At 36.9% G+C, this 26,033-nt stretch overlaps 2 protein-coding genes across 12 annotated transcripts in view; both read left to right on the top strand.

The window, feature by feature from the left end:
* The window catches only part of LOC139108386 (nascent polypeptide-associated complex subunit alpha, muscle-specific form-like), a 48,992-nt gene extending 31,309 nt beyond the window's left edge, over nt 1–17,683 (top strand). Inside the window, exon 2 of the mRNA XM_070666623.1 lies at nt 12,761–17,683. Within this exon, the coding sequence (XP_070522724.1) occupies nt 12,761–12,787 (27 nt within the window). The 3' untranslated portion in view covers nt 12,788–17,683. The remainder of the gene's footprint in view (nt 1–12,760) is intronic.
* LOC139108380 (dystrophin, isoforms A/C/F/G/H) overlaps nt 1–26,033 on the top strand; it is a 344,440-nt gene that overhangs the window by 166,341 nt on the left and 152,066 nt on the right. The gene's annotated exons all lie outside the window — the stretch shown is intronic.

Raw genomic sequence — 26,033 nt, 5'->3', positions numbered from 1 at the left:
TCGAAATGCTATCTACCGACCGTCATTTTAACTTTATTTCCGTGTACTGGAATAAAGTTTCGCGAGCATCGCCGATTACTTGCTAGCTAAATAACGGCGTTTCCATCGGAATCAGCAGTGAATCATCGCAGATCTTGCCGCAGTGGAAAAAGAGCGGAAATAAAGTCAGTCCCGGATAGGGCGCGCCTCTCACCGACTGTGAACTTTCGTATGAGGTTGCAATAGCGTTTTCATCCGATATTAAGAAACTTTCTATCGGTTTTCGTACTTCGGCAAGAACGAGATGAAATAAACCCGGGATAGATACACGCGAGACGTCGGCGGCGTCGACGGGATTGCCGTGATGGTACGTGAGCGGGATGGAGCCAGCGGGACGTCATTAGTGCTTGGATGGATGAGAGCAAAACAGGAACCACTCGTTATCCAGATGGGCAGTAGCGCCACATCCCCGGGGAGGATATATGCGCCAAGCAAGATGATGTCGAGCGAAACGTTTTGCATTCATCCGACACCGGGACGCCGGATACGTAACATTCGAGCAATCCGTGAACTAGAATGGACGCTCTAATTCCTGCATCAGCCAATAAGCCTAATGGAGGACGTTAGCCTGCTCGACAAAGCGTGACGCTAGTATGATGGGTTCATCATCCGAACAACTTACGATATAACCGGCACGCAAATGCTCGAATGTTATAATAAAAAGATTTCGCGCCGCGAACGCCGACGCTCTCTAACGATGTACGAAATTTACCTTTGAATCGCTCATAAATCAGCACGTGCGATTCTCACAATCGCGCTCATCAAGTAATCACGCAAGCGTCCGAGTGATTTAGTTAAAACGCTTTCAAAATGTTTGAACTAATAAACGAATAAAAATTTATGTTTGCATCAACTTATTTCTACTTCGTACGAAAAATTAATTACAAAATGTTTCGTTACCCGAAAAATATCCCGTGCTACTCGAAAGTTTTTTACGAGACGTAAAGTTGACGCGCGACAATTACGACAAAAGTCACCGCGAACGTCTTATTGTTGCTAGTGCGTTCACCATCCGACGAGTTCGACAAAAATTTTGAATTTCTTTCGAGAACTGCCTTCAGGATAATCGTCCCTAATGCTGCTTTCGAAACTTGCCAAGTTAGATTACAGCTTACGTCAGAAAGTTACTCTCCTTCTCAAGAGCGACTTAAAATGTATCTAATGGATAATTCAGGGCGCAGATATAAGTTATAAAGTTAACTAGAGCGCGTATATAAATTATATGATCGGCTCGAGGGGCGAATAAAATCTTTTACTATCCTCCACCGGCCCGACATGAATATTACTAATTTCTTATTGAATCGGGTCGTACGTCTTTCTTTCGCGAGGCTCTTTGTTCACTTCTAAAGCGCATAAAGAATTTTCCCGGCCGCAAGCGATGTGCCATCGTCGCATTATTCTTCTCCCTTCGCTGTAACCGGCGTGGACGAATAAAACGATTCGCGAGAGGTGCGTCACCCACCCGTCGCGTTCGTACCTTCTTCAGGGCTTTTACCAGCTAATTGGACCGGTGAGAAACACGAGCTTTTTCTCGCCGGCTTTTTATTTGCGGTTTTGCGCCCGGCTTTGCCTTAACACTGCCTGACGGTATTCGTGAACAATCGCGAACGACTAATTTGCAGCTCTCGGTCGTTACTACCGAGTTAAGTAATGCTGAAGACAGTACAATTCGTCGTTTACTGTATTACGCTGGGGGTGGCAAGAATGGAGTAAAGCTTACGTTGCTACCGTGAAAGTTCAGAGCTTCCGCTTGTTACGAGGCACTTCGCTGAATACCACAATTCTTGTGAAAAGTAACTGCTAATATTAACAGAATGCTTATCTATTTCGGAAATCGACGTGGACTTTTTATTTATTCTGATATTTTTAGAATTCAGTAAATTTCTATTATTATTATTATTTTTTTTTTCTTATTACTTAACTCACTTTCTTATTATTTTATTTTTTATTTTTTAATAGAATAACTTGGTTCTTTTTATTAATTCTGTTAATAATTACATATTTTTGAATATATCGTGTTATAATTGCGATGTTTAAGAGGTGCCTCTTTATAACGATAGCCTGCTCTGCATTAATGAGATACTATTTACTAAATTTTTTTCTTTTTTTTTTTGCGGAGTAGAGATTTTCACGTTTGAAATGATAAATTACACGTCAACTTAGATCTCGCGGGTTTCCCGTGCGACAGAGAAATGGAAGCTCCCGAGAAGTCAGTTCGGCCCCGAGCAACGAAGCGCAAGTTCTTGGGACGCAAGTTTCGCCGCAATTCACGGACCACGTGCTACAGATATTTGACGTTGGTGTGACTTGCAGTTGCACACGGAGACGAGACAAGACAAACGGAACTTAAGTTTCTGTCTTAGACCGATCAGGGCATGACTTGCAGCTCTGTTCGAATCAATCGCCATTCATATCCGCGAAAGAAGAGTTCTCGACTCTCTGTGTAATTTTACATTAACGCAAACACGACGGAGATTTAACCAGCTATTTGAACTGCAATTTAGAATCAACTTTCTCCCCAAATTAGACTTCCGTTCGAATCTTTTCCTTATTTCGTGTTTAAATTATTCATCGGCTGCGTCTCGATCATAGATCATTATTTGTCTTTGTGAATTGTCGAAACTTTTTACACTTTGATATAAATCTTCGGAAAGCGATATAATAGAAAATACGTATGTCGAGGTCTAGAATTTTTTATCATAACGGAAAATAAGTAAGAGGACGTGAAACTATTGTATAACGCCACGGAAATTTGGCAAATGTATTTTACATGGATCGATATGCGCTAACGAGAGGCCCAACGACGGGAAACGAGCGCAACGTGAAAGGGCCGAGGAAAAATTGTGCGTTTTCCATTGTAGCCGTACATTGCACTGAACATAATAGAGTTTTCTAGGACGGAGAGAATGCTGATAGTTTGGCTCATTGTACAAATGGTCGCACTTTTACACGCGAAGCGATAATAGTTGCCCATTCAGAAGCCTGCTAACTGTGTTACATTTGCGCGGACGTTTTTGTGCTAAAGCGGATTTGTCTAGAGTTGCATTGAAGATAAAAATCATCTTGAAATAAGTAATTCAATGGCTGAATCGGTATAAATTAATTTTCTGCCACGTTTTATTTATTAACGCTGAACAATTAAAGTAAAAATAAATTGGATATACGAGTATTATTATTTAATTTTGCAACATTGAAATGGCGATTAACGTAGAAAATATAATTTTATTCGGAAATATTGCAATAAATTTTAATTCCGACAAATCTATTCATATTATAAATCTTGTTTAAAAAGTGTACATATATAGATTAATATTCCTAATTAGACGTCACGTAATAAGAGAAATTTAATGCAGAGATAATAATTTTTAAAATTTTAACGCTACCGAATTTCCCATATGAATAGTAAAACATAGTTAGTTAGATGAGGTAGCTGATTAATTTCGACTATGAATATAGATTAAAACTCAGCTTCAGCTTTAATTACTGGATACTGAAACTTAATCGAGTTGATTAACGCCCTAACTATGAATATGGCTGTAAGGGAATGTAATTCTACAACGGTGTGCCATCGGTGTAGCTCGAAGAATATCGATTTCGCGCACAAACGGTCGCTATTCGTTATCGCATTTAGGATATTACATTCTACGTTATACCTCCGATAGCACTCTACTCTCGAGTTGTACAAATTTTCCCGTAAACATTATACATATATATATATACCAGGAGGCTAATTAGAATTCCCCCACGATAAACCACTTAACATTTTTAATCACGCTTGCACTCCTTTCCGCCGTACTCTTTTCCAACAATACGCTATTATCTTCGAACCTTTGTAAAGTTTTTTCGCGAACTCTCATCAAATTCCACGCGAAAACGGCAACGGCGTGGAGCGGTGAATTTACGATGTAAGTAAGCAGGATAAAAGTTTCATCCCGTCGGAAAAAAAAATACAACAAACTTCATCGCGCGCGTGAAACATCATTCTATGCCTTCATTTTTCGCTAATATCAACGGAGATCTATTCTCGATAACCCTCCTATCAATATACTCATACATGTTTCAACACATGACACTCTTTTTCATTCAAATGTCGTGTCAAACCATTAGGGGCATTTTACAAGTCTGATGACAAATATTTATTGATTATTTTTATTTCTATTTTAATAATTTCTTATCTAATTGTTATAACATATTGTAATATGTTGATCGAATGATTAAGATAATTATTTCCTCAAGTATAATTTTCGAATAAAAGAATTATCTATTTGTAACTATAAAAAAATCAATAACTATAAACGTATGTATTTTAATTTGCTTAAAACTAAATTTTTATTATTTTGAACATTTTATTTTTTTTTGTGATTTAAAATTAAATTTTTATAATGAGAATATAATTGTTACGAATATTTAGACAAGTATTTAGACGAGTATTTAGACGAGTATTTAAACGAATATTTAGACGAACAAATTTGTAATGAGATCAATTACAAAACGATATTTTCTACGAAATTAAATCGAGACGGAAAGAATATGAAAATGCGACTATGCCGCAAGTGGCCGAAAACGTCGACTGTGCCGCAAGTGGCTGAAAACGTCGACTGTGCCGCAAGTGGCTGAGTCTCTCACTTGCGAACTCTAAACTACTTTTCTACTCTACTGCTACTAGAAGCAATGAATCTACGAATTGTAACATTTTCTTTAATTGTCTTGTTTCTATTTATTAATTAAAAATATATTTAAATTAAAAATTTAATTTAATTTTAATTTATTATAAATAATTAAAGTAAATTTAATCAAAATTAAAAAAAAACGTTAAAATATTGTACTTTATATTAAATATTTTCATAGATTCATCGCATTTGTAAATAAAATTCTTTACTCACATTCGATGCGACGCGGGCGGAGTTCAGCTACGAAGATAGATGGAACGATGATTCTGTAACACGCAAATAAAAAATAAAATGAAAAACATGTATAAAATGCAACAAATAATGATTATTGATTTTTGACTGACTAATTTTTAATAATTTAATTACGAAAAGATATTTATAAGAAAATCTTATAACTTTAAATCTCTTTTTTCTTTAGAATTATTTCTTTAATTATTATTGAATAATAAAATTAATGGAATAAACACACAAAGTTTTTACTTTTATGTAAATATAAAAAAGATATTTACCCAAACGTTGCTCCGCCGATGCCCGATGTCCATCCGGGACCTGCTCCTCCTCTCAGAACTCAGTTCCATCTTTCACTGGTCACTCGCGACACTCGCGGATTATTAATTAAAGCTACTCGCGCGACCCAGGCGGCACTCCCGTTTTTAAAGTTCCTAAACAAATTCCAATCGCCCGTTTACTTTGTACGATTTCGCGACGAACCCCGATTGTTCGTTTATTTAATCGACAACGACGACATAAAAAAAAAACTGAAGAGCTGTAACAGATCTATATTAATCTGCACATACATATATAACAATTACAATAGATATAAACAATACTACAAATTCTACAAATACTACAAATACTACGCAAATTATGATTTACCCGAATTGCCCGATTTACGCGAACCGCCCGATATACGCGAAGTACCGCTTTACGCGAATATTTTTATATATACCTAAATTTCTTTCCGCGTGTTATAAATAATTTGCCCACCCGAAGTCTTAATATTAGAAAAAAGAAATCTTTGACTCACTGAATGATGCGAAGCAGCGGAGTAATCTGCAACAAATAAATATAAAATTTTGATTATAGAAACGCTGAAAATATTCACTGTCTTCAGAAAAGTTTTTTAACACGTCTTTAAACGTTTATTAATTTTAAGTAAAGTAAAAGCGATATTTACCCAGGGGTTACTCCGCCGATGTATGATGCCTATCCGAGGCCTCCTCCTCCTCTCAGAACTAGGAATTGATAATCTGTAACAAATAAATATAAAGATGTAATGTAGACATGCTAAATAAATTTTTAACATAGAAAAAAAATTTTTAAGCGCCTCCAATTAATTAAATAATTAAAAACATTAAAAGTAAAATTAATTATTATCTAGAACGGATTTTATTTTGTTCAGAAAGAGTGATTCTTACCGTAGGGTCCGCTGTCCGGCACCTGATGCCTATCCGAGGCCTCCTCCTCCTCTCAGAACTAGGAATTGATAACCTGTAACAAATAAATATAAAGATTTAATGTAGACATGTTAAACAAATTTTTAATATTGAAAAAAAAATTTTACGTCTTTCCAATTAATTTATTAATTAAAAACATTGAAAATCAAATTAATTATTATCTGAAACGGATTTTATTTTGTTCAGAAAAAGTGATTCTTACCGTAGGGTTGGTCCTCCGGCGCCTAATGCCTTTCCGAGGCCTGTTTCTCCTCTCAGCTCCGAAAGCTCTGAGTCGGATCCGTTTTCCCGTTTGTCCGATTGCTAACACGGTATTCCCGATACTTCCAACAAACCGGCTGCCGTTTATTAATTTAATATTGACGACGACGGCACGTTCATTCTTCTTCTCAATCCTTATCTGAAACAGAAAGCAAGAATCAATTAGTCGCGTCAGCGGCAACGACTTACAATTAATCATTATGCATTATTTTTCAACGTGTTCTAACCTATGTTAACCGTGCGTCCCAACGATGTTACCTGCGCGTTTTGATTTACACCGTAAACTACACGCTAGGTCAACGATGTACATATACATATAAACACCTCGCAACTATGATGACCGCTCGTCGAAAGGTGATCACGTGATCATCGAGCGATACGTACTCAGCTATCTCTGTCTATCTCGCGTGACCTCTCTCTCTCTCTCTCTTTCACGCACTCCGATCCGTTTCTCTCGTATGCTACGCACCACGCAGCGCAAAATATTTAATTCCGAGTCGGAGAAGGTCGAGATTAATGCTCGCGAGTCACGGCAATCATTCCAAAAACGCGAATATAACTAACGCGTATGACGATAAAATTCACGCCGGACACGTTTTGTACGTGCTGTCTGTGCTCAAAGCATTCGTTGGGGATGTCTAATTGCCTTGAGATGCATCTCCGCAGCATCAAACTTGCGTAATTTGCCGATAACGGAACGTTCCTCACCACGTGCCACGTGCTCCGCCAACCGGAAATGAAAGTTAGTCCACGCATTACGCATTTATGCTCTTTCTCGGTGAAGGCAAATCATATCGGGATAGATCTAGCTATCACTGAATCCGCGTACTACCGTTGAAAAGCACGAAAGCACGAAAATTCTCCCCGCGATGTACCGCATAGCGCGACCGCCGGAGGTATAGTGACTTCTAATAACTAGTGAGGCCCGGCGCTCCCCACTCCTAGCGCCCACTGCTCCGTTTCCCTCACCCACCCTCGCACCCCCCTCACCCCTACTTCTCTCTCACTATATTGCAATAAGAATATGTTTCGCGAATAATGGGTACTTTTAGCAAAAAACAGACGTAATCGTTGGACGATATAATACATATATATTTTAATAAAATTGTATTTAATGTTTTTTTCTTTTTCCTCATTTTGATAATTCGTATCTATTTAATATTTTTAGAGAATCGAGCTCTTTTATTATATTGATTAAACGTAAAGACTATATTATAATTTTTATGCCCTGGATACACTTTCCCGTGACACTCCTTTCGCGGACGAAAACGGAAATCCCGGCTGATCTGATCGTCACGAGGAAATATCGGGCGTGTGCAAATTGATTCCCTGTGTTCGCGCTTAAGTGCTTTCTTATCGGAGACGCGGATTTGGGCTCCGGCCAGCGACTATGACGAATGGCTCGCAAAAGAACGAAGTCGCGAAAGTTGGTTGAGAATAAACGAGCGCCTTCAGCCCGTCAACAGGTCGAGAGCCGCGACTACTCGTTGCCTCGGAACGATGGCAATATGATTTTTAACGATAATAGATTCGTCAAGACGTATTTTTTTTAGCGCGAAAATTACACTGTGCTTATTATTTAATTTGCACGAGCTTTCGAAAACCAGACGGAGAATCATTCACGTTTTAAAGTCGGACAGTCTCAGGTTTATTATTAGAAATCACATCTAATGTTTTTTTCTCCTTTTTTTTTTTATAACACATCTAAAGTTATCGTGCTATGTTTGTCAGGTAATAATTGTCATGCTTTTAGAATTGTCTGAATTAATTTTTAATAACGAATGCGTAAACGATACTCTGAGAGCCGTGTTGACATTTCAGATATTCGCGCGTGTACATTTTGCCGGCGATTAAAATTAATAAAGTTATTAATATTATCGAGAAAATTTCGAAGCTCGTAAAATATGCTCGCCGTGATATCTGTCTACCTTTTGACGCAACGGCGATTGCCTTGCACGAAAATAATATGCGGGATGATACGAGACATCGTCTTTCATCAGAGATAACAATTCATGCACGATACACTCGAGACGACAAGCGGAAATGCAGCGGCGCTCTCGCGCGCAGAATTCCGTTCAGCAGCTCGCCGTTTTTCGTTTGCGAAGGTTACGTCATTAAAATAATCCTAAGAGCAGTCATGCATAAGAAATGGGAACCAGGTCAAGTGATAAATTGTTAGTTACGAGGCGCTAAAGAGAACTTTTTAACACGTTTTCTTCCACAACGTTTTCGCTCTGTAACGTTTACGTCGATTCTTCTTCTCGCAAAAGATTCAATTATTATCGATTCCCAGCTTTAACGTCTCGATTGCATTAATTAAAATTAACCTGGCTTCTCTTTAAGTACCGTGTTTCCAAGTTTACAACCGTCGGGCTATGCGTAAGCGAAGCTTCGTTTGCATACGCGTGACTCGAACCAGCCGAGCTCTGAGATCTTGAATGAAGACGTTGTTCAATCCGTTTACTTATCGTAAACCGGAGTGTACGTTACGAAGCAAGCATCGCACTGCATATGCTCGCTACTTTGCGCAATATTGCGGATAAATTCTCGAGCTTTCTTCAATTATTTTCTAAGCATTAATTTTCGTATAAATTTTAAACGCTTTTATACGTTCTTAATTTAAACAAATATTTAATAATAAAATGGTTTCTCGACAAACTCGATGCAAAACATTACAATCGAAACCGAAGCTCGACTGCGTATGTACACGATCTCCGTTCCTTCTTCCAGTTAAATTCGACTTGACGTATTCACTTACGGGGAAAGTTTCCCTACGAAATATTATACGAAACATCGAATGCAGTTTGCGTTACTTCATCCGCAGATCAGCTTTCCGCTACGGTCCAGAAACACTGAATTCTCGATGCACGCATGTGAATTCGTATTCCCGAAAGGAAGACAGTCAGAGAGCGGGGGAGATGCACCGACAGCTACGCACATAATGACTCGGCAATGTATCATTACCGTCACGATGTTTGAAATAATTTGCAGTGAAGGATGATTCAATACAGAATAACGTAATCATTCTCCATCGCAAGTCGGATGTTAGAGCGGCCCGGTCGAACTCGGAGTCAATATCAATTTCTCTTATCACGCGGTATTCTCGATAGCTTCGCCGTTGTAGAATGCATGAGACAATCGGAGACGCCGGGAGTACTCTTCCAACAATATAAAGACAAATTTCGCTCCTAACTTTCCTCGTTCGCGCTTCCCACACGCGATCGACTATCTTCGGCGAGATGAAGGCGGCGCTATGACCGAGGGTTCCACCGATCCTTACTATCACGATGTCCTTTAAGGAAGCGCTCTCGTATCCATTAATATGCAACGGCATAGAGAAGCGGTACTTTATACAACGGGCGTTCATAAAATGCTCCCCGCAACTGTCAAAGGCGCACCGTCGTCGGATATCTCGCAGAAGTTGCCGCCGTAAAACGGTTTGGTACTAGCTTGATCGCTTGATGTCTCGCGAAACTTCCGCGAATGGCGAATAAAGAACGCCTTCTGTCTATCAAAGTTACGCGCGCGCGCGTCATTACAAGATAGCGCGAAAGGGCTGCTCGTATTTCGTAACAGGCACATTAACTGTCTCAACTCCTTTTTAACCTGCAGATATTGAAACCGTTAGAGCTCGAGTCATGCTGGTAAATGCTTCAGCTATATTCCCAGATACTTAACTAATATATAGACGATCTGTAATACTTGTTATAGTTCTGCAATATAAATTATAGTTAAAATAATTGCCTTTCTACACGAAGTACAGCAACAAGAAAAAATTATCACGACTAATATGAGAATATTTATTTTAATGTTTGAAAAAAATACTGTGAACGCGACTGACTGACTGATCCAGAATAATTTATCTCAGCAATTTCCTGATTACCTCACGAACAATAACGCACATAGGTGTTATTGTGAGCAACGTATGTCCCGATTTGTGCTCCTTTTTTTTTCTTTTTTCCTTTTTTTTTTTTATCCGACAAAGCTGGGTGCTCTAAGAGCTGATATGCGCGTTCCAGGCGAGTGATATACACGGTGCGAATGCACAATGAGCCGCGGCTATGGGCATTCATCGCTTTCCGGATTGAAACTCCGTTCGGTAATATTTTGCTGCGGGCGAACTTGATTAAAGCACGGCAGACCGGCCTTTTAAACGAGCAAACAGTAGCTGCGCCGCAGCATGCGGCTAGAACGTGGTGGCGATGCCCGCGAAGGTACTGGCAGGTGGTAGCGCGATGCAAGCAAATGCAATTTTATGCCTCAGTTTTTCTCATTTCGCTCCTGTCATCGCGCGCTGCGTCTCGGCCCGTTCTCTTTCCGCCTCGCGAAAGTATTCTCCAACCCTCCCTCCCCCTGATCTTCCGGACTTTTTTTCGCGGGGAAATAAATTCCGCGGAAGAACGAAACGCGTGCAATATATTATTAATATCTTCGACACGCGATATAATCTTGTACTCTGTTCTGTTCGCGATTGCTATGCGTTCTCTCGTTGGTTAATTAAACGAAGACAAGACTGTTTTACTGGATTAAGGAAAGTAAATTTTGTTGAACTGGTTCATCGTCGTAAGGTTAATTAATTATCAGTGACCTGATTAGATTATTTACTTATTAATGCTTGAGTTATCTCGCCATTTGAATTAAATCTCTAAAATTATTTTATATAATATTTAAGACAGAAGTACAAATCGAAAAACAATATATCATATCGTGAGAATGACTGGCATGCATCGGAAAACGTATTTCACGCGGTGAAAAATGAGAAAATATCGTACGTGCGCTCCGGAAACGCGTATCTCCCTTATCCCATTTTTGTTTTTCTATTAGAAATAAAAAAAAAAAAAATTGACCTCCGAAATTGCAATTTTCTCGCTTTAAGTGCTCGAACACTCGCTGAAAGCAAACCGTCCGGCGGTGAAAAGCACTTTTTTCCTTCCTCTTTTTTCTTTGATGCTATTAAACGTTTCCCGCATTGAATGTTCGCCGTAATACTCTTGGTGTCACCTTTGCTAGAACAAAGGCAGCTCTCTTGTAAATGCGTTCAGTCTTATTAGCACACGGGTGCTTCTTTGGATCAGCGGTAAGTCGTGCCACGGGCATTTTTATCTCATTACTATACAGATATCATTCTCCGCTCTAAATGTGGTTTTCCGTGCATCTCAAAGTAAGCCGAATAATCGGATTAACGACCTACTTAGTATAATTTTAGCATCTGCCTGTTAATGAAATGCTCTCGGATTGAGTTCACTTTGTTACTTGGTATCTCTCCGCTGCGAGAAGCTCCGCAAGTTCTTTGCATTGATCCCGCCAATCAGCCGTAATTGAGATACGCGACATTTGCGTGGAATTAAAATGAAACGTTTCTACTCGAATAATAAATAATATGTTAACAATTTGAATCACGCTCTTTTATGCGATCTCTCCGCAATATTTCGTATAATAATCGTCAACGAACCGTAATAGAATTGGCTAGGCACAGATTAAACATTGACACTTAATGTACTAAATCTATGATTAAATATATGCTATTGAACAGTTCCGAGAGAGAAATTATATTACGCCTATTAACATATGTCGATGTACACGCACGATGCACATTTGGACAGATTCCAAGCCTATTAAGTGATCAATATCGTAATTTTGTCTTCACCATGTAATTTTATATTAATCCTTAACAAACTCTACATACTCTAATAATAATTTAATAAAATTAAAGATAAAAAATATAATGTGTTTTATTTAAAAACATTTGTTATTTTAATTTTTATAACTAACTTGGTGTACCTTAATGTGCCAGATTAACGTTTTCTCGTTTACAAGTGTACGCTCGTTGCATATTGTCGGGACGATACGAACGGAGAACGTTTTAACGTATACCGTCATCTTTCGGATGTCGGTTCACTTTTTTTTTTACCAACCATTATGCGTGCAACATGAGTGCGCGAGAGTATACGTAGAGAGTAACGGAAGGGGAGTTACGAGATTTGAGCTTGGGAATGGTATATGACTATGATGGTTCGTTGCATATTTCAAGATCTACTTGCAGACCGATGTGAGATACTTGTCATAATTCATTCCCATCGTAACGAGTACATGTAACATACATAACTATTCTCGCGTATTACATAAAATTGTATTCTGTATTTCTCATATCGTGTAAATCATTTTATTTTATTTAGTGCGAATAAGTTTATCTAATTTTATATAATATTCGGGGGCCGTAACGTTAAATTATTATTTTGCCCCCAAATACCGTTGATATTAATTTTAATGTATTTTTCAAATTATATTTAGTTAATAACTAATTTTAATGTATCTTTTTTTTTTATGTTATAGGTATGTAATCAACTTTGTCATGAGTAGTATTGCAGTCATTTTGGTGAGCCGATAATAATATTCTACGACTAATCATGCGTACGTGTGAAATTATTTATAATGAAATGATTTTCATTTGTAACTTTCAAGCGCATTCGCGATTTATCGCATACTCTCGTTCGGTATCTAAGTTACAAGAAAGTAAATTTCTCATCTATTGAAAGAATGCGTTAAAAGGACGGTGATTCGGCATTTTCTCCGAACCAATAACGGCAGACGAGCATTCTTTGCAGCGTTCGCCCGCCGCGGCCGGTTGTTATCCACTCGTAGATTTCCACCGCTTCCAAGCTTTCGATTTATCCGGTTAATTTTGTGAATTAATGGCCCCCAATGTTCCGAAATCGACAAATTACATTGTTTAGACGCCTTTTCATCAAACTGTCTTTCAACGATTTTTCTTTTTTTTCCCACCGGAAATTAGTTCCGCAACGTTATTTCAATTTCTTAAGAATGGAAATCTCTTTCCCGTAACAACTGCAATTTCCACGATTTATCTCGCTCTAGTACACGAATTTGTACTTAATATCGAATCTGATGCAGAACGTCAAATCTTTATCGGACTTAAAAGCGAGGAAGAATCTTATTGTTCAAATTTAATTAACATTTAACAAAATATTACGCTTCGAAATGCAGCAATTGAAATTTCATTCTAATAATATATTGACACTTTTAGATAATAATATTGGCATTTCCTTTTTCTTTTTTTTTTAGAAATGAAATATAAGATAAGTTATCTTTGAACGGAAAAATGTGAAAATAATTTTACTTTGTCGCTTTTGCATTTTTAATTAATTTCCTTATTGAAACGGCTATCATTTAACTTATTCAAATGTTCTTTTTACACTTTATTATATATATGTATACGCCCTTAATATTTTATCGATGGCATTCAAGTCTTTCACGCGGAAAACAGATAGATGGAATGGGAAATGCATTGTCATAAAGTGGCACGGCAGATGCAGCGATCAAGGGTGCAGAGTTGCATCCAAGACCTGCGCAGCAAAAGCGAACGAAAGAGTTGAAAGGGATAAGATATCTTGTCCTCGTGTTCAAGTATCATCGACCTCGCGCGTCTTTCTAAAAAGTGATAGGACACGTCAGATCGACCGCATCCAGTAATCAAAGATATCGTTGGATCGAATTTATCGTTACCGCTGTTTTACAATGCAGATAGTTTAGGTCAATGTAATTTTTTTATTTAAATTTAATTTTATATTTGGAGTTTGTTATTAATTGGATTAATTAATGGATTATGACAGAGGTTTTTTGTGTGTTTCTGAATTAAATATTCTGAGCGAAACAACGTGATTTAAATTTCAGATACAACTCGACAGAAGAGTTCTGTATCAAGATTTCAAACTTACATTGCGCAGATGTCTATAATTCACGGGTTGCACCGAATCTTAACAAAGTCCTTTGCGCGCATTTCGAGCGTCAAGGGCTTGCGAAAGTAGTAAAGTTAATTAACCGCTTGTAACACGAACGGACGCTCTACATCAAACGCTGCCTTAATTCGTTCCGCTACGTGCTAGAAATTAAAGTCTTGAAGAAGATAAGAGCATAAACATTTTTAAACGAAGTAACCTACTATTATATTTTACAATTATTTCAAAAAATCAATTTAACGTATATGTTGTGGAATCAGGGCTCGCTTTATTTGTTCGGGGAAATAAAAAGCTGCTCGTTAAAATGATAGAGAGATATACTCTCGCCGATCGTTCTTTATTATAAATTATCCGTAGACAAGACCGTATATCAATTCTCTTTCTCTCTCTCTCTCCCTCTCTCTTTCTCTCTAATTGTTTTATTACACTTTTTCTTCGGTGCAGATTGCGCAGGACAATCAAATTACAATCAGGATTCTCCGGCATGTTCTATATAATGATCAGACATACCGCAGGGCAGGGATTTCGCGAATCGCAGATACAGGGCCAGAGATTCCCTTAGCTATAAATCCTTATTTCAATATCTATACGGAGATAATTAATGCCAATGCGCACACCGTGCGGAGTAACGAAGGCGCGATAGCATACACGGCGATTGTTCGATCTCGCGTTTCGTCGGATATTTTTCCCACCGGAATCGGAATTAATTTGCCCGCATTTTATAATACAATCGCGCCAAGACTCGCGGGACGGTGATTTATAACGGCAGTATTTTTTAGAGCAACGGAACGAAAGCGTCAGAACGAATATGCGAAACTATTAGTTTGAGTTTATATCGCAACTGTTACGTAATATCTGTGTCATCATGTGGAAAAACTACAATACTTTTTTTTTTATTGCATGAAAATTTATAGCCGATGTTACAATGCTATATATATAATTTAATCGGGTATCATTATTATTTTGTTAATTATTAAAGAAGGAAATGAGCATTTCTTTCTTCAGTTTACGAGGTTTATTGAATGAAGGTCCTTCTTCTGCACGTTATCGATGTTGTTGAAAGTACAATAAGCTGATCCATCATACTTTTTTTTTATAACGATACTTGAACTTTTATTTTGCATTAAAAGTTACCTTCCGCCGCTTTTAGACCGTATTTTTTTTATTATTCTTTAGTAAAACGCCTTATTATAACTTCCGACCATTCCGCTTTCGACATAATCGCGATGTATACAGACTGCATTTCGTATTTCACATCAAGAACTTCGATGAAACTGCAACTCGCTAAACTAAGAGAGTATCTTGATTCCATTGTATCTTGAAGTTTTGTACGGCGCCGAGTGTTTCTTCATGCTTTAACTTTTTGTAGTTTACTGCAACTTTAGAACGACATTGCACTTCTCTTTTACAATCGCAAAACCTCGGTAAGCATTTCTTATTGTCGAGGTTTATTTCGCATCATGGTTCTGATCGTTTAATGTAATGCGAGTGTCGTAGTTATCAACTCATGAGATATCTTCGAAATCGTTACTGAAGGAATCGGTAGAAACTTTAACCCTCCAAATAATATGGGTGTTAGGTCATTGAATCGTTTTTTTTTGTATTATAATAATTACAATTTACAATAAACAGAACGAAACTTAGGAAATACAATCATTTTTGTCAGTTTTGCAACATGATGAATGTGTATTTTAGTACTTTATTCTTCCTCCGTCGCAACTCTGACGAACTATATTTTATTTTGTTAGTCTATTTTTTTTTCTTTTTTACGTTTTAACCCTCCGCAGTCCATTGTAACTTTAGAGTGACATTCTACGCTTATTTTTATTCCGGACTATTTTCCGTTGCTATACGTTGGCGGAATACTGTAGTGTACTTTAATGTTGTAGTATGTGAACCATCTCTTGTTGGTTACTTTTATCTTCCCGGGGTATGCTAACTTTTACCACGAAACAATTTAACGCGGCGCGTGTATAATATATTTATTATTTTAATGATCGCATTAATATCTTTAACAAAAATTAATTTGCTACCCCACAAGGATTAAGTACTTGATGCTATAAAATATATAATCTTGACATGCGATCGCCTACAATTATTCTTCATAAATGCAATGTAGTACGCGGCGCGTGTAATTAATTGTATTTGAATACCCATATTTTTATTAAATTACAACACGAATATTTATTACGCATTTGTATGGTCTTCGCACAAATCAAATAATATCTTATAATTTTGTTATTATTTAGTGTCTCCCCCCTCAAAAAAAAAAAACAAAAAAAAAACTTAATCCGATTTAAAAATGTTGGAAAGTCGTGTGGCGAAACAACAGCGTGCAAAATATTAAACCGTTCGCATAAAACACCGCGGTGCGAATTAGCGGATCGTATTGTCGTTTGAATAAACGAGCAGCACGGAGGATTACGTTTTACGAGCGTTTAATGTTTACCAACTTCTCGTTGGCACACCAGCATTCTCGTTAGGTGTCCACGTCACAGCCAAATTGCCTGGCTGTCGATCAGAATTTAATTGATCTAATGGTATTAAATTGATAGATCAAGCCTACGTGCCGACAATTTTAGTGAGGTGATAATTTTATCGTTTATTAGAGACGAACAAATGAGCCGTATGCTCATTGTATAATTAAACGCTTTAGAAACGATATTCACGGAAGGCTTGACAACCGGGCCGGCTTCGACATTACCGATTAAAAATGTTTATCCGGTAATGTTGTAATGACATCGATGGGGGTCTGTATTGGTGACTTCAAAATGTCTTAATCGACAAAGGTGTTTCGCAAGCTCATTAACAAGTTTCCAAAGCACGTCTCCATAATGCCACTCTATCTTCCTGTTGGTTCTCAGTTACGGAGTTGCATAATTGATTGATTAAATTGCGGTGCTTTCGTGATTATAATTAATGTACATTGATTGTGCCTAATGGCAAATCTCATTAGAACGCATATTAAACTCATTATCATGTCTGTGTTTGTATGTAAATTCCTTACGATAGTTTATATGTCGTGCTATATAGACAAAGATATTCCCCGTGGTAATCGATAGTTGAATAACAGAAGATTTTTCTTCTATCTAGCCACGGTGATCATAAAGCTTTTTCAATTAGTAAATACTTAGGGGCTTAGCATTTAGAGAGATGCGTAACATGGATCACTCTTCAGAGACGTATATCCAAATACACGGAGTCGAGTACGACGATGTTTTTCCAATGGCAAATTTGCAATTTAAATTCAGCTGCTGGCCGCGCCATATGGCGAGTGCATAAACATTTCACGGAGAGGAAGCGAGTATTTCGCTCAGATTCGATGGGTTAACTACGAAAAAGGTTTTCAGGAATAGTTAGCGTCGATGGCAGATAAACTGTTATAAGTTATTTTAGAATTTTTAACCGCGGTTTACCTAAATTTCAAACTATTATCATATTTTTAAGATATATCTGAGGCTATTAATTTTTTTCTTTATTTATGTATTTAAAAAGAAATATTTTTTACAAATTATCTTGCTGTATTATTGTAATATAAAAATTATAATTAATTGTTCCGGATCTTAAGAAGAAAAAAAATAAGCTAAAATGATTCAAGTTATTGAACTCTTAACGCGAGTCATTGATGTTAGAAAAAAAAAAAAAAAAAATGGTATCGGCAGTCTTGTAGATATTTGTAATTCGATTTCCGATTATAGTGATACGCGATGTAACGGCGTTCTAGCTAGATCAAGGTAATTTGTTGCAACCAGACGTCACATTGTCCGATACTTTTTAGCTTTTCGAACAGGATATTCGATTCATCGAGCGTGTTTTCTTCTCTCGCTCGAAAAAGAACGAGTTGCGGCACACCTTTCTATTCTTGATCGCGTCGTCTCTGCTGTCTATCTTTTTCTTATTTCACAAAGGAAATTCGTTCATCTCTATCCTCCTGTTTCCCGAGGGTATATATCGTTATCTTGAGAACAGAAATCCGCCGCTGGTCGTCCGCCGCCTCTCGAAACCCACGCGCCTGTTTTATTTCCGGCCCTTCTTACGATATCGTCAACTTTTGTGCTTCAAATTTTTATTAATCTTCCTTTTCTTTTAATTCTCGTATTCTCTTGCGTCTTAAATTTCCTCCAGCTTTTCTTTCGCAACGTGCAATTTTTATTTTTCAACGTTTGTATTATAATTAATTTTTATTGATTTGTATAATCTCATTTTTATTGCAATTTTTATTTATTTAATATACGTCTATCTTAATTAATTATGAAATTGTATTTAAATTTAATTTTAGCTAAGGGATTCTTATTTTCGTACGGGATTTACAAAGTGGTGTATAAAATATTTTTACCGTTTCTCGATGTTTTCTCTGTTAGAGGATATTTTAGCTAAAGTGACAGTTGTCAGTCATAAAAGCGAACCTGTCTCGTGGTCTTTTACGACCCTTCTTGATCTTTCTCAAGAGTATTGTTACTGTGAGAGATTGGTCGACAGACCCTTTGTTGACCAGACGTCTGCTGTGTTCGGATTTTCGCGCGACGGGTTTTATTTCTTCCCTAGTTCCCGTTTCCCTGATATTGTGGGTCACAACTTTTGTCATCACCCTTGCTATTTCTCTATTTTTTCCCCCGTCAATTTTCCCGACAGTCGCTATGATCATAAAATTTCAGTACAGTTTTCAGAATAATTTTCTTTTTCTTTTTTTTTATTCTCGATATTGAGAACAAGTATTCGCTAAGTGATTACAAGATCCATTTATGAAGAAAAAGTGTAACTTTTATCTATTTTTGCGGGCTTTGAGCTTAACATTTTGAATGTCTTAAACTTACCGCACTATTCGTTGCATCTTCCAAAAAGCAGATTGTAATACAATGTATATTGTATTTATAAAATAAATTTAAAATATGCGCCATGAAGTTAAGTATCGCGCACGAATACAACTTTCCGTAACGGTTAAATGAAAATATCGATATTAAATACAAAACTGGTTTACCTATTCCCCGTAAGTTCGGTCCAGTAAAGAGAAAAGTTTAATAATGATAGTCTTTCTCTCGAAAAGTTTCGTTCAGACGAAATTATTCACGTACACATTCAGCGACTCTCGCAGCGTTCGGCGGGCTCTTATAATTTCTGAAATAGATTCGTCTTTAGAACACGTACTTTAAAGCGCCGCACGACCTAACGAGAATAATGTAATACTGAGAATGGCTTTCCTTTCTAACTTTTGTCGAGGTAGCATTCTTTACGCAACTGGGACAAAGTTTCGAGCATATTTTCTTATTATGACTTAGCAGTGTCGCGGTCGAACGTCCGATTTTAATCCATTTACCGCCGACGACTCGCCTTTTAGCGGAAAAGATTTATTTTATATATAAACTTAATAACAAACGTACGTGCATCGAATGTTCAACGATATGTATACGTCTGTAATCGGATTACATCGACTCGATCGATGATTGCAAACGCACCGCAATCAATAACATTTTTTTACTTTTTTCTTTTTGTGAAAAGAAAAAAAAACTGTAACGTAGATAGAACACTTATATAGGCAGTATTCGTATTTTATATAAAGTCACAGGTTTGATCATGCAAACTTAATAAGCAAAATTAAATTAAGTTTTCTATCTGCTTAAATTTAATTCTAATAAATATATTAGATTTGAAATTTGAAAATTTAGTAATTTGCGCTTTTGATATTTTTGAGGAGCAAAATATATAATAAAAAATTAATAAATTTTGCCATAAATTACTTTCTCTTATTGTGATTCGAGTAGCTCGATGTAAATTTTCGAAACCGTATATCGATATACTGCTTCCCCATATTTTCGGAAACCTAATTGGTTGCTCGCCGAATCGTGCAGACGGTAAATCGTCGTGCAATTGTAATACGTCGATCGTGACTCGACTACGACCGGCAAATCATCGGATACGCGAACTCCAATCGAGTAATACGGTGATGCCTGAAAGAGGGATAGAGCCAAATCCCTTTTCAAGTCTGTTGAGCAATCTGTACCCTACCACGCCTATTTGCATCGGCAGCCGTCCGCGCATTTTCCACGCCGCCTTCTCCCCCGCGTCAATGCTCGATATTAAGCAGCGAGGCTGATGGAAACAGGCCTGAGAATAGATTGTTGCATAGATTTTGCATTTCCCGGTGCGTTCTGGGCCGCGTTACACAGGCTGCTTTTATCGTTACGTGCCAAAGGCTACGGCCAAAGCCAACGAAGTTTCGCGTCGGACCGACTGATTGCATTCCTCGGCGAGCTGCTGGCCGCGCCGCGGCTATTTCGGAGTCAGTTATTGAAAATCACTAACCGCGCCGTGATTCTATTTCATTTCTCGTTTCATTAAATCCAATTTCGCTCTTACCGCGACGTTCGCACTCACGTTTCACGCGAGAAATTAATACGATGATTATTTCGTATTATCTTCCGCGATGAAACCGCCGCGCGCCGTGTCGTTGCAGTTACCGTACGCAATACAATATATCGCCGAATGGCACAACTATACTGTACGCCGAAATATACGCGCGTTATAGCAGTACGAATGTATCTAGTATACGTGTTTATTTTTCCTTAAAATGTGTCTGAAAATTTTTACTTCTGCAAATCGCGCGCGACAAACAAACAAGACAAGTAAGAGACAAGTGCTTTAATTAAAAATTGCACTTTAAATTCTTTTTACCAAAAAGATTTTAAGCTTCTAAAGTACCGTTCGATAATTACACATTACGTACTTTTTTTTTAACAAAATTTACACCTGCTAGTAAATTTTTATTTTTATTACGGAAACATTTGGGCAAAAAAAGAGCTCAAATATTTGTCATAAATGCCGAACAAAATTCGTGAAATTAAGAAGTATTAGGCGAGTAGGTTTGTAACCGTGGAACGCGTACAAAACGTTAGTGAAATCAACGGTTGTGCAGTTTCCACCCTTAACTGGCAGGGAAAAGGGTACCGATGCGATTGATTGCATTCCAGTGGAGTCGCCGCTCGATACGTTGCCGGGCCGTTGTTGAAAATCACTCTCTATTGAATTCTTTTTTTCCCCGGTGTAACAATCTATTTTATTAAATTTTATTTAGTATCGACATTTATCCTATCTTAAAAACGCCGTGTTAAATCGAATCAAATTATAATTACTTTTCGGAGCGCCGAATATATAGCGATGTGCTCACTGCGGGCCGCGAGTCTCGACTGCCGGCTTATTTGCTTGAGGAATGCGCGCTATTGTCTCGCAAGATCACCAGTGGCTGAGCTTTCTTTATGTTTTTCGCTCGCTACCTTGACTGAGTTGAACGTGTTATAAAAAAATTTATACACCGAATATTATATCGAGTATTATGTCTAGTTAAAATTTTTTCAAGCCGTGTTAAATCGAATATATTTGTTTTTGCTCTTTTTTTTTTTTTTTTTTTTTTTTTTACGATGATGGTTGGTTCTCTAGTTTGGCTTATTTTGTACCGCGGGAGTTTCCGTCAGCTTATTTTCTATTACCTTGTAAATTTTAATTATTATTATTTTTTTATTTTAATTAAATTTGTATTGCGAGATTAAATTTATTACGACGCGTAAATGATATTCACTATATTTTTTATAAATCGGAAAGTAAGTTGGGAAAGCCGATTAAAAACGCCTTTCTATTTTAATCGTTATATACATGTGTTTATCGTAAAAACCAGTTTTTTAATGTCTCGAATTCGTAATTAGTGCAATGTGTATTAATATTTGTGATAAATAAAGAAACAGTGATACGCGCGAGTTTGATAAAATTCAATACACGTGGTACATTTATGCGCCAGCTAACAGAACAAAACATTATCCAAATGAAAGGTACAGAGCTATCGTACGATAAAATGGGTTAATTTTGTTGGAGTGCTGGCCACGAAAATTTCGAAACGTTTTACGAAGTATAGATGTTGCGCAATTAAATTTTATCGTTACGATTTTATTATACTGGATTATCGTGCATGGCATATAGTAACGCAATATATGAAACATATTTTTGCCCGCTGCAATTTTTATCGATATTTGTCGAATTGCAATTGAAAGTGGGTTAATTACGTAAATGCAGATATAAATTTTGTAATGTTAAAACATTTCCAAATTGTGTAAATGTTAATCGGTCGATACGACCAAATTGAAGGGTGCACGTGTATTTATTCAAAGGCGTTAGCCTGCCTCGGACATTGATTGAATTTGGAAATTCCGCTCGTCGACATTACACTTTACAGACTCGCATGGGAGTTAGACGATACGAATAACTAAATAAACCGATCCGAAGCAAACGTTCGTAAACTGCTATACTGTCAGAAACGAAAAATTTAATTTAAAAAATAAAAAAAGTAATCATGAAAAAGAAAAACCCAACGTAGTTTTGTTTCTTTTTTTTCCTTTGGTTTAAATCTGTTCTTTCTGCTTTAATTATCTCCGTTACGTCTCAAATTCGCTAATTTTGCCATCCACGGTAACTAATGAAACAAACATCCGGCAACAATAATAACGGTGGGATATTCGGAGATGCTTTCGTTCCGTTTTTCTTTAATTTGTTCTAATTAGTGCAAACCGGCGTTAACGAAGGTTTCACTTCCGTGAGAATTAATTAAGGTGGTTTCCGAACTTTGCCGTCGGTGGCCGCCAGTGGGTGGCTGGTGGCTCGGCAAGCGGCCGAGCTATCCCCCTCGTATAAAGCCCGAGGAGGCGAAAAAGGAACAGTAAAGGCGCGCACGGGGGCTGCCCCGCTGAATATTCATATATTGTAATCAACCTCTTGCGGACCGTAGACTAGGCATACACGGTGCCGGGCACCGTAGGTACGTATGAGGATGCACGCACGAGCTATCCTCTCATCTCGCACCTCCTTCGGGCGCATGCCGGTGTTTTCCGCAGTGCACTTTCCGCAGCGGGATGTGCATGCCACGGAGTTAAGAGGCCGCAATCAACGCACGGGACAGAATGCCTAGCGCCAATGCTCGTGGCGCTTATCAATTTCGCGTATATCACAAAAAGCGACGAGACAGCGAATTCAGTCGCGTAGCTCTTTTCCGTATCGTACACAGCTGAACGAGCGACATTATTTATTATCTTCTGTTTCGCGCGAAAGTTATGTTTCCTGTTATTTTAGCAAGTTCGGAACGACAATGATAATTAATGCAATATCCGTCAACTTTTTCCTGCAATGTCTGTCATCACACAGCATAATTCCGCGCCATCTTAATTTCTGTTTGAATTTAATTAATATCTCATGAAATTTAATACTAGGCTTACCGCTCTCTCTCTCTCTCTCTCTCTCTCTCTTTCTTTCTCTCTCTCACTCTCTGTCTCTCTCAGTATTCATTAATTCTCGGAGTGAAAGAGCGATAAGTTAATCAGCTAAGGAGCTTTCTTTGCAGTCGCTGCGCGTTAGTTTCTTAGCCTGTGAAGATTTATGAACTTTGGGGTTTCAACTGAAATTCGATAGTAGAATGTTGCTCAGCAAAATTATTATACAGCTTGTCGATTTGTATTTTTTAAGCTTACAAATTACGTAACATTTTTCAATTACAACCAAACTGTTCAGATTTATTAAATTTTTTTTTTCAACATTTTTTAAAAGCGCTACTTTGATATATTAAAATTAAATAATTATTATTTGCTGTTGTATTCAGCATCTCTTTCGATTCAACCGAAGCCCGGTTTTGTGGAGAATGATTTTGTTATACAGAACGCATTATTATACTATTCGTATCGCACGCTATTTATTTTCACGTATATTTTCTTCATTCCTTTCTTCGTAATTGAATCCAAATGGATTTTCATTATATGGATTTCCAGATACTTTCAATTGTACTACAGCCCATTATGTATTTTGAAATGAATATTTCTTGTTATTCTAACTAAACCCGTTTAATTAAACTTGATCGGCCATTCATTTCTCTTCAGAATAAAACAGATCATTGCTTTACCTTTAATTAACTTTATGCTGCATACAACTGTGACGTGACATAGAAGCTCAATTTATCATGAGCAAGTAAACGAGAAAATTATTCAGTAATATCGAATATTGTATATACATGGCGTGCTTTTCTGAATGCACGATTTGTAATAAGCAGGAGGAAGGTAGCAGCACGCGGAAATAATTATTTCAATTGCAATATCTCAAACTAATGTCTGTATTAATAATCAAATAGGCAATGTTACCTACGGCAAATCTGACGAAATAAATATTTCTCACAAATAATCAAATTTTATAGCGACATTAAATATCGATACATAACCGTAGCGTTTTTAAAGGGAGGGAAAAAATTAAAAAAAAAAAAAAAAATAGACAGGGCAATCTCGAGCTTAACTCGTGCGCGACGATTACTTTATTAAAAATATTCATGTCGTATATTCCGCGGCTTCACGCTAGGCGCATTTGCGCCACCTTTTCGTGATTTTAATCAGAGACTTTTCACCGTGGACCGCGTCTCATCTCTTCTCTTTCGCTATGATCTTTATTCTTATTCGTCACGTCGGAGACTGTAATCTTTTGTTGCATTCTCACGTAAAGTTGACAAGAAAAGAAATATCAAGAAGCGTTAAAAGCGAAGTACCGCGTTATTTTACGCATATCACAACGCGATATCCATCTCGTTCTTAATAAAGCCCGACGCGTAAAGGCTTCTTTGAGAATTCGCGGTTTTGGAATTTTAACTATAAGTATAGCGTGCATTTCTTTTTTAATTTCTCAGTGGCAATCATTGACACAATGCATGTAAATAATATGAGATTTATGAAAATCATAAAATAGCGAAATGCTAAATTGTAATAATAAGAATGTTATATCGTTTCATGTATGTATGTCCTTATTTGTGAATTCTTAATTTCTATGATAAATGCAGTGAATATATTAAACTCTAATGAAAATTGATATATAATTAAATAACAACTTAATTAGTTATTGTAATTAATTACTAAATATAATTAATAGTCGATTAAGCAATCAAATCGAAAAGTGAAAAACAAAACTGGCGAACTAATGTTACGAATAGTTGTTCAGTCGTTATATTTAAATGTATTCAAGTTTCATGATAAATATGTTGACACAATTCGCAAAAAGTATGTCTATTATGCATTTGCTAAGCTCAAATTAAAAAATAAAAAAGTAAAAAAGGAAACTATTCTGTTTAAAATTAAATATAAAGATACTACATGATCTCAGTCAAGTATACATACACTACCAGATTGGAAAGGCTTGTCATTACCTTAAGGAATCTATTTTATAATTTTCTTATCGAGCCGACATTCTTCTATCAGGCATCTAAAATATGAATTCAGAGAGAAGCTTATAAAGAGATTCTAGTGCATAAATTAAATTTTAATAAAGCAGACTTCGTTCCGATTAGCGGCATTTTTCTCAAATTAAATTTACATTTACCTTTTATCGGATACTCCGTTGCAGAGTTCTGAAAAACACCGAATAAATTATACGCCCGCGCATATTTCATCGTATGTTATCACTTAATTCTTTAAAATATTCTTTATATCGCTATCTGGTTTGCCCACGAATACTTTTTATCATTTTTGTAATTAGGACTACTCGATCGATTGCATATTATATGTAAAATATTAATTATCGCATAAAATAAAAGAAATAAATAAAAAACATGCGCGAATTAAAGCAATTATTTCAACAACTTTCGTTCACGAATATTAAATTATCCGCGATTATTTTTTTATTTCTCGTCAAATATTATTAATTAAATCATTATTGCGATACGCGTAGAGGTAGTTTTGGAAAATGGAATGTCGATACTACGTAAACGCGAATATGTATTATTTGTTCAAGTGGTCCTCCGAACCCTTACAGTTCGTGGCTATATTATTACTACGGTGTAACATATA

This window comes from Cardiocondyla obscurior, linkage group LG15 (genome assembly GCF_019399895.1).
Source record: "Cardiocondyla obscurior isolate alpha-2009 linkage group LG15, Cobs3.1, whole genome shotgun sequence".
Classification (NCBI taxonomy): domain Eukaryota; kingdom Metazoa; phylum Arthropoda; class Insecta; order Hymenoptera; family Formicidae; genus Cardiocondyla; species Cardiocondyla obscurior.
This window is presented reverse-complemented; position numbering and strand designations above follow the sequence as displayed.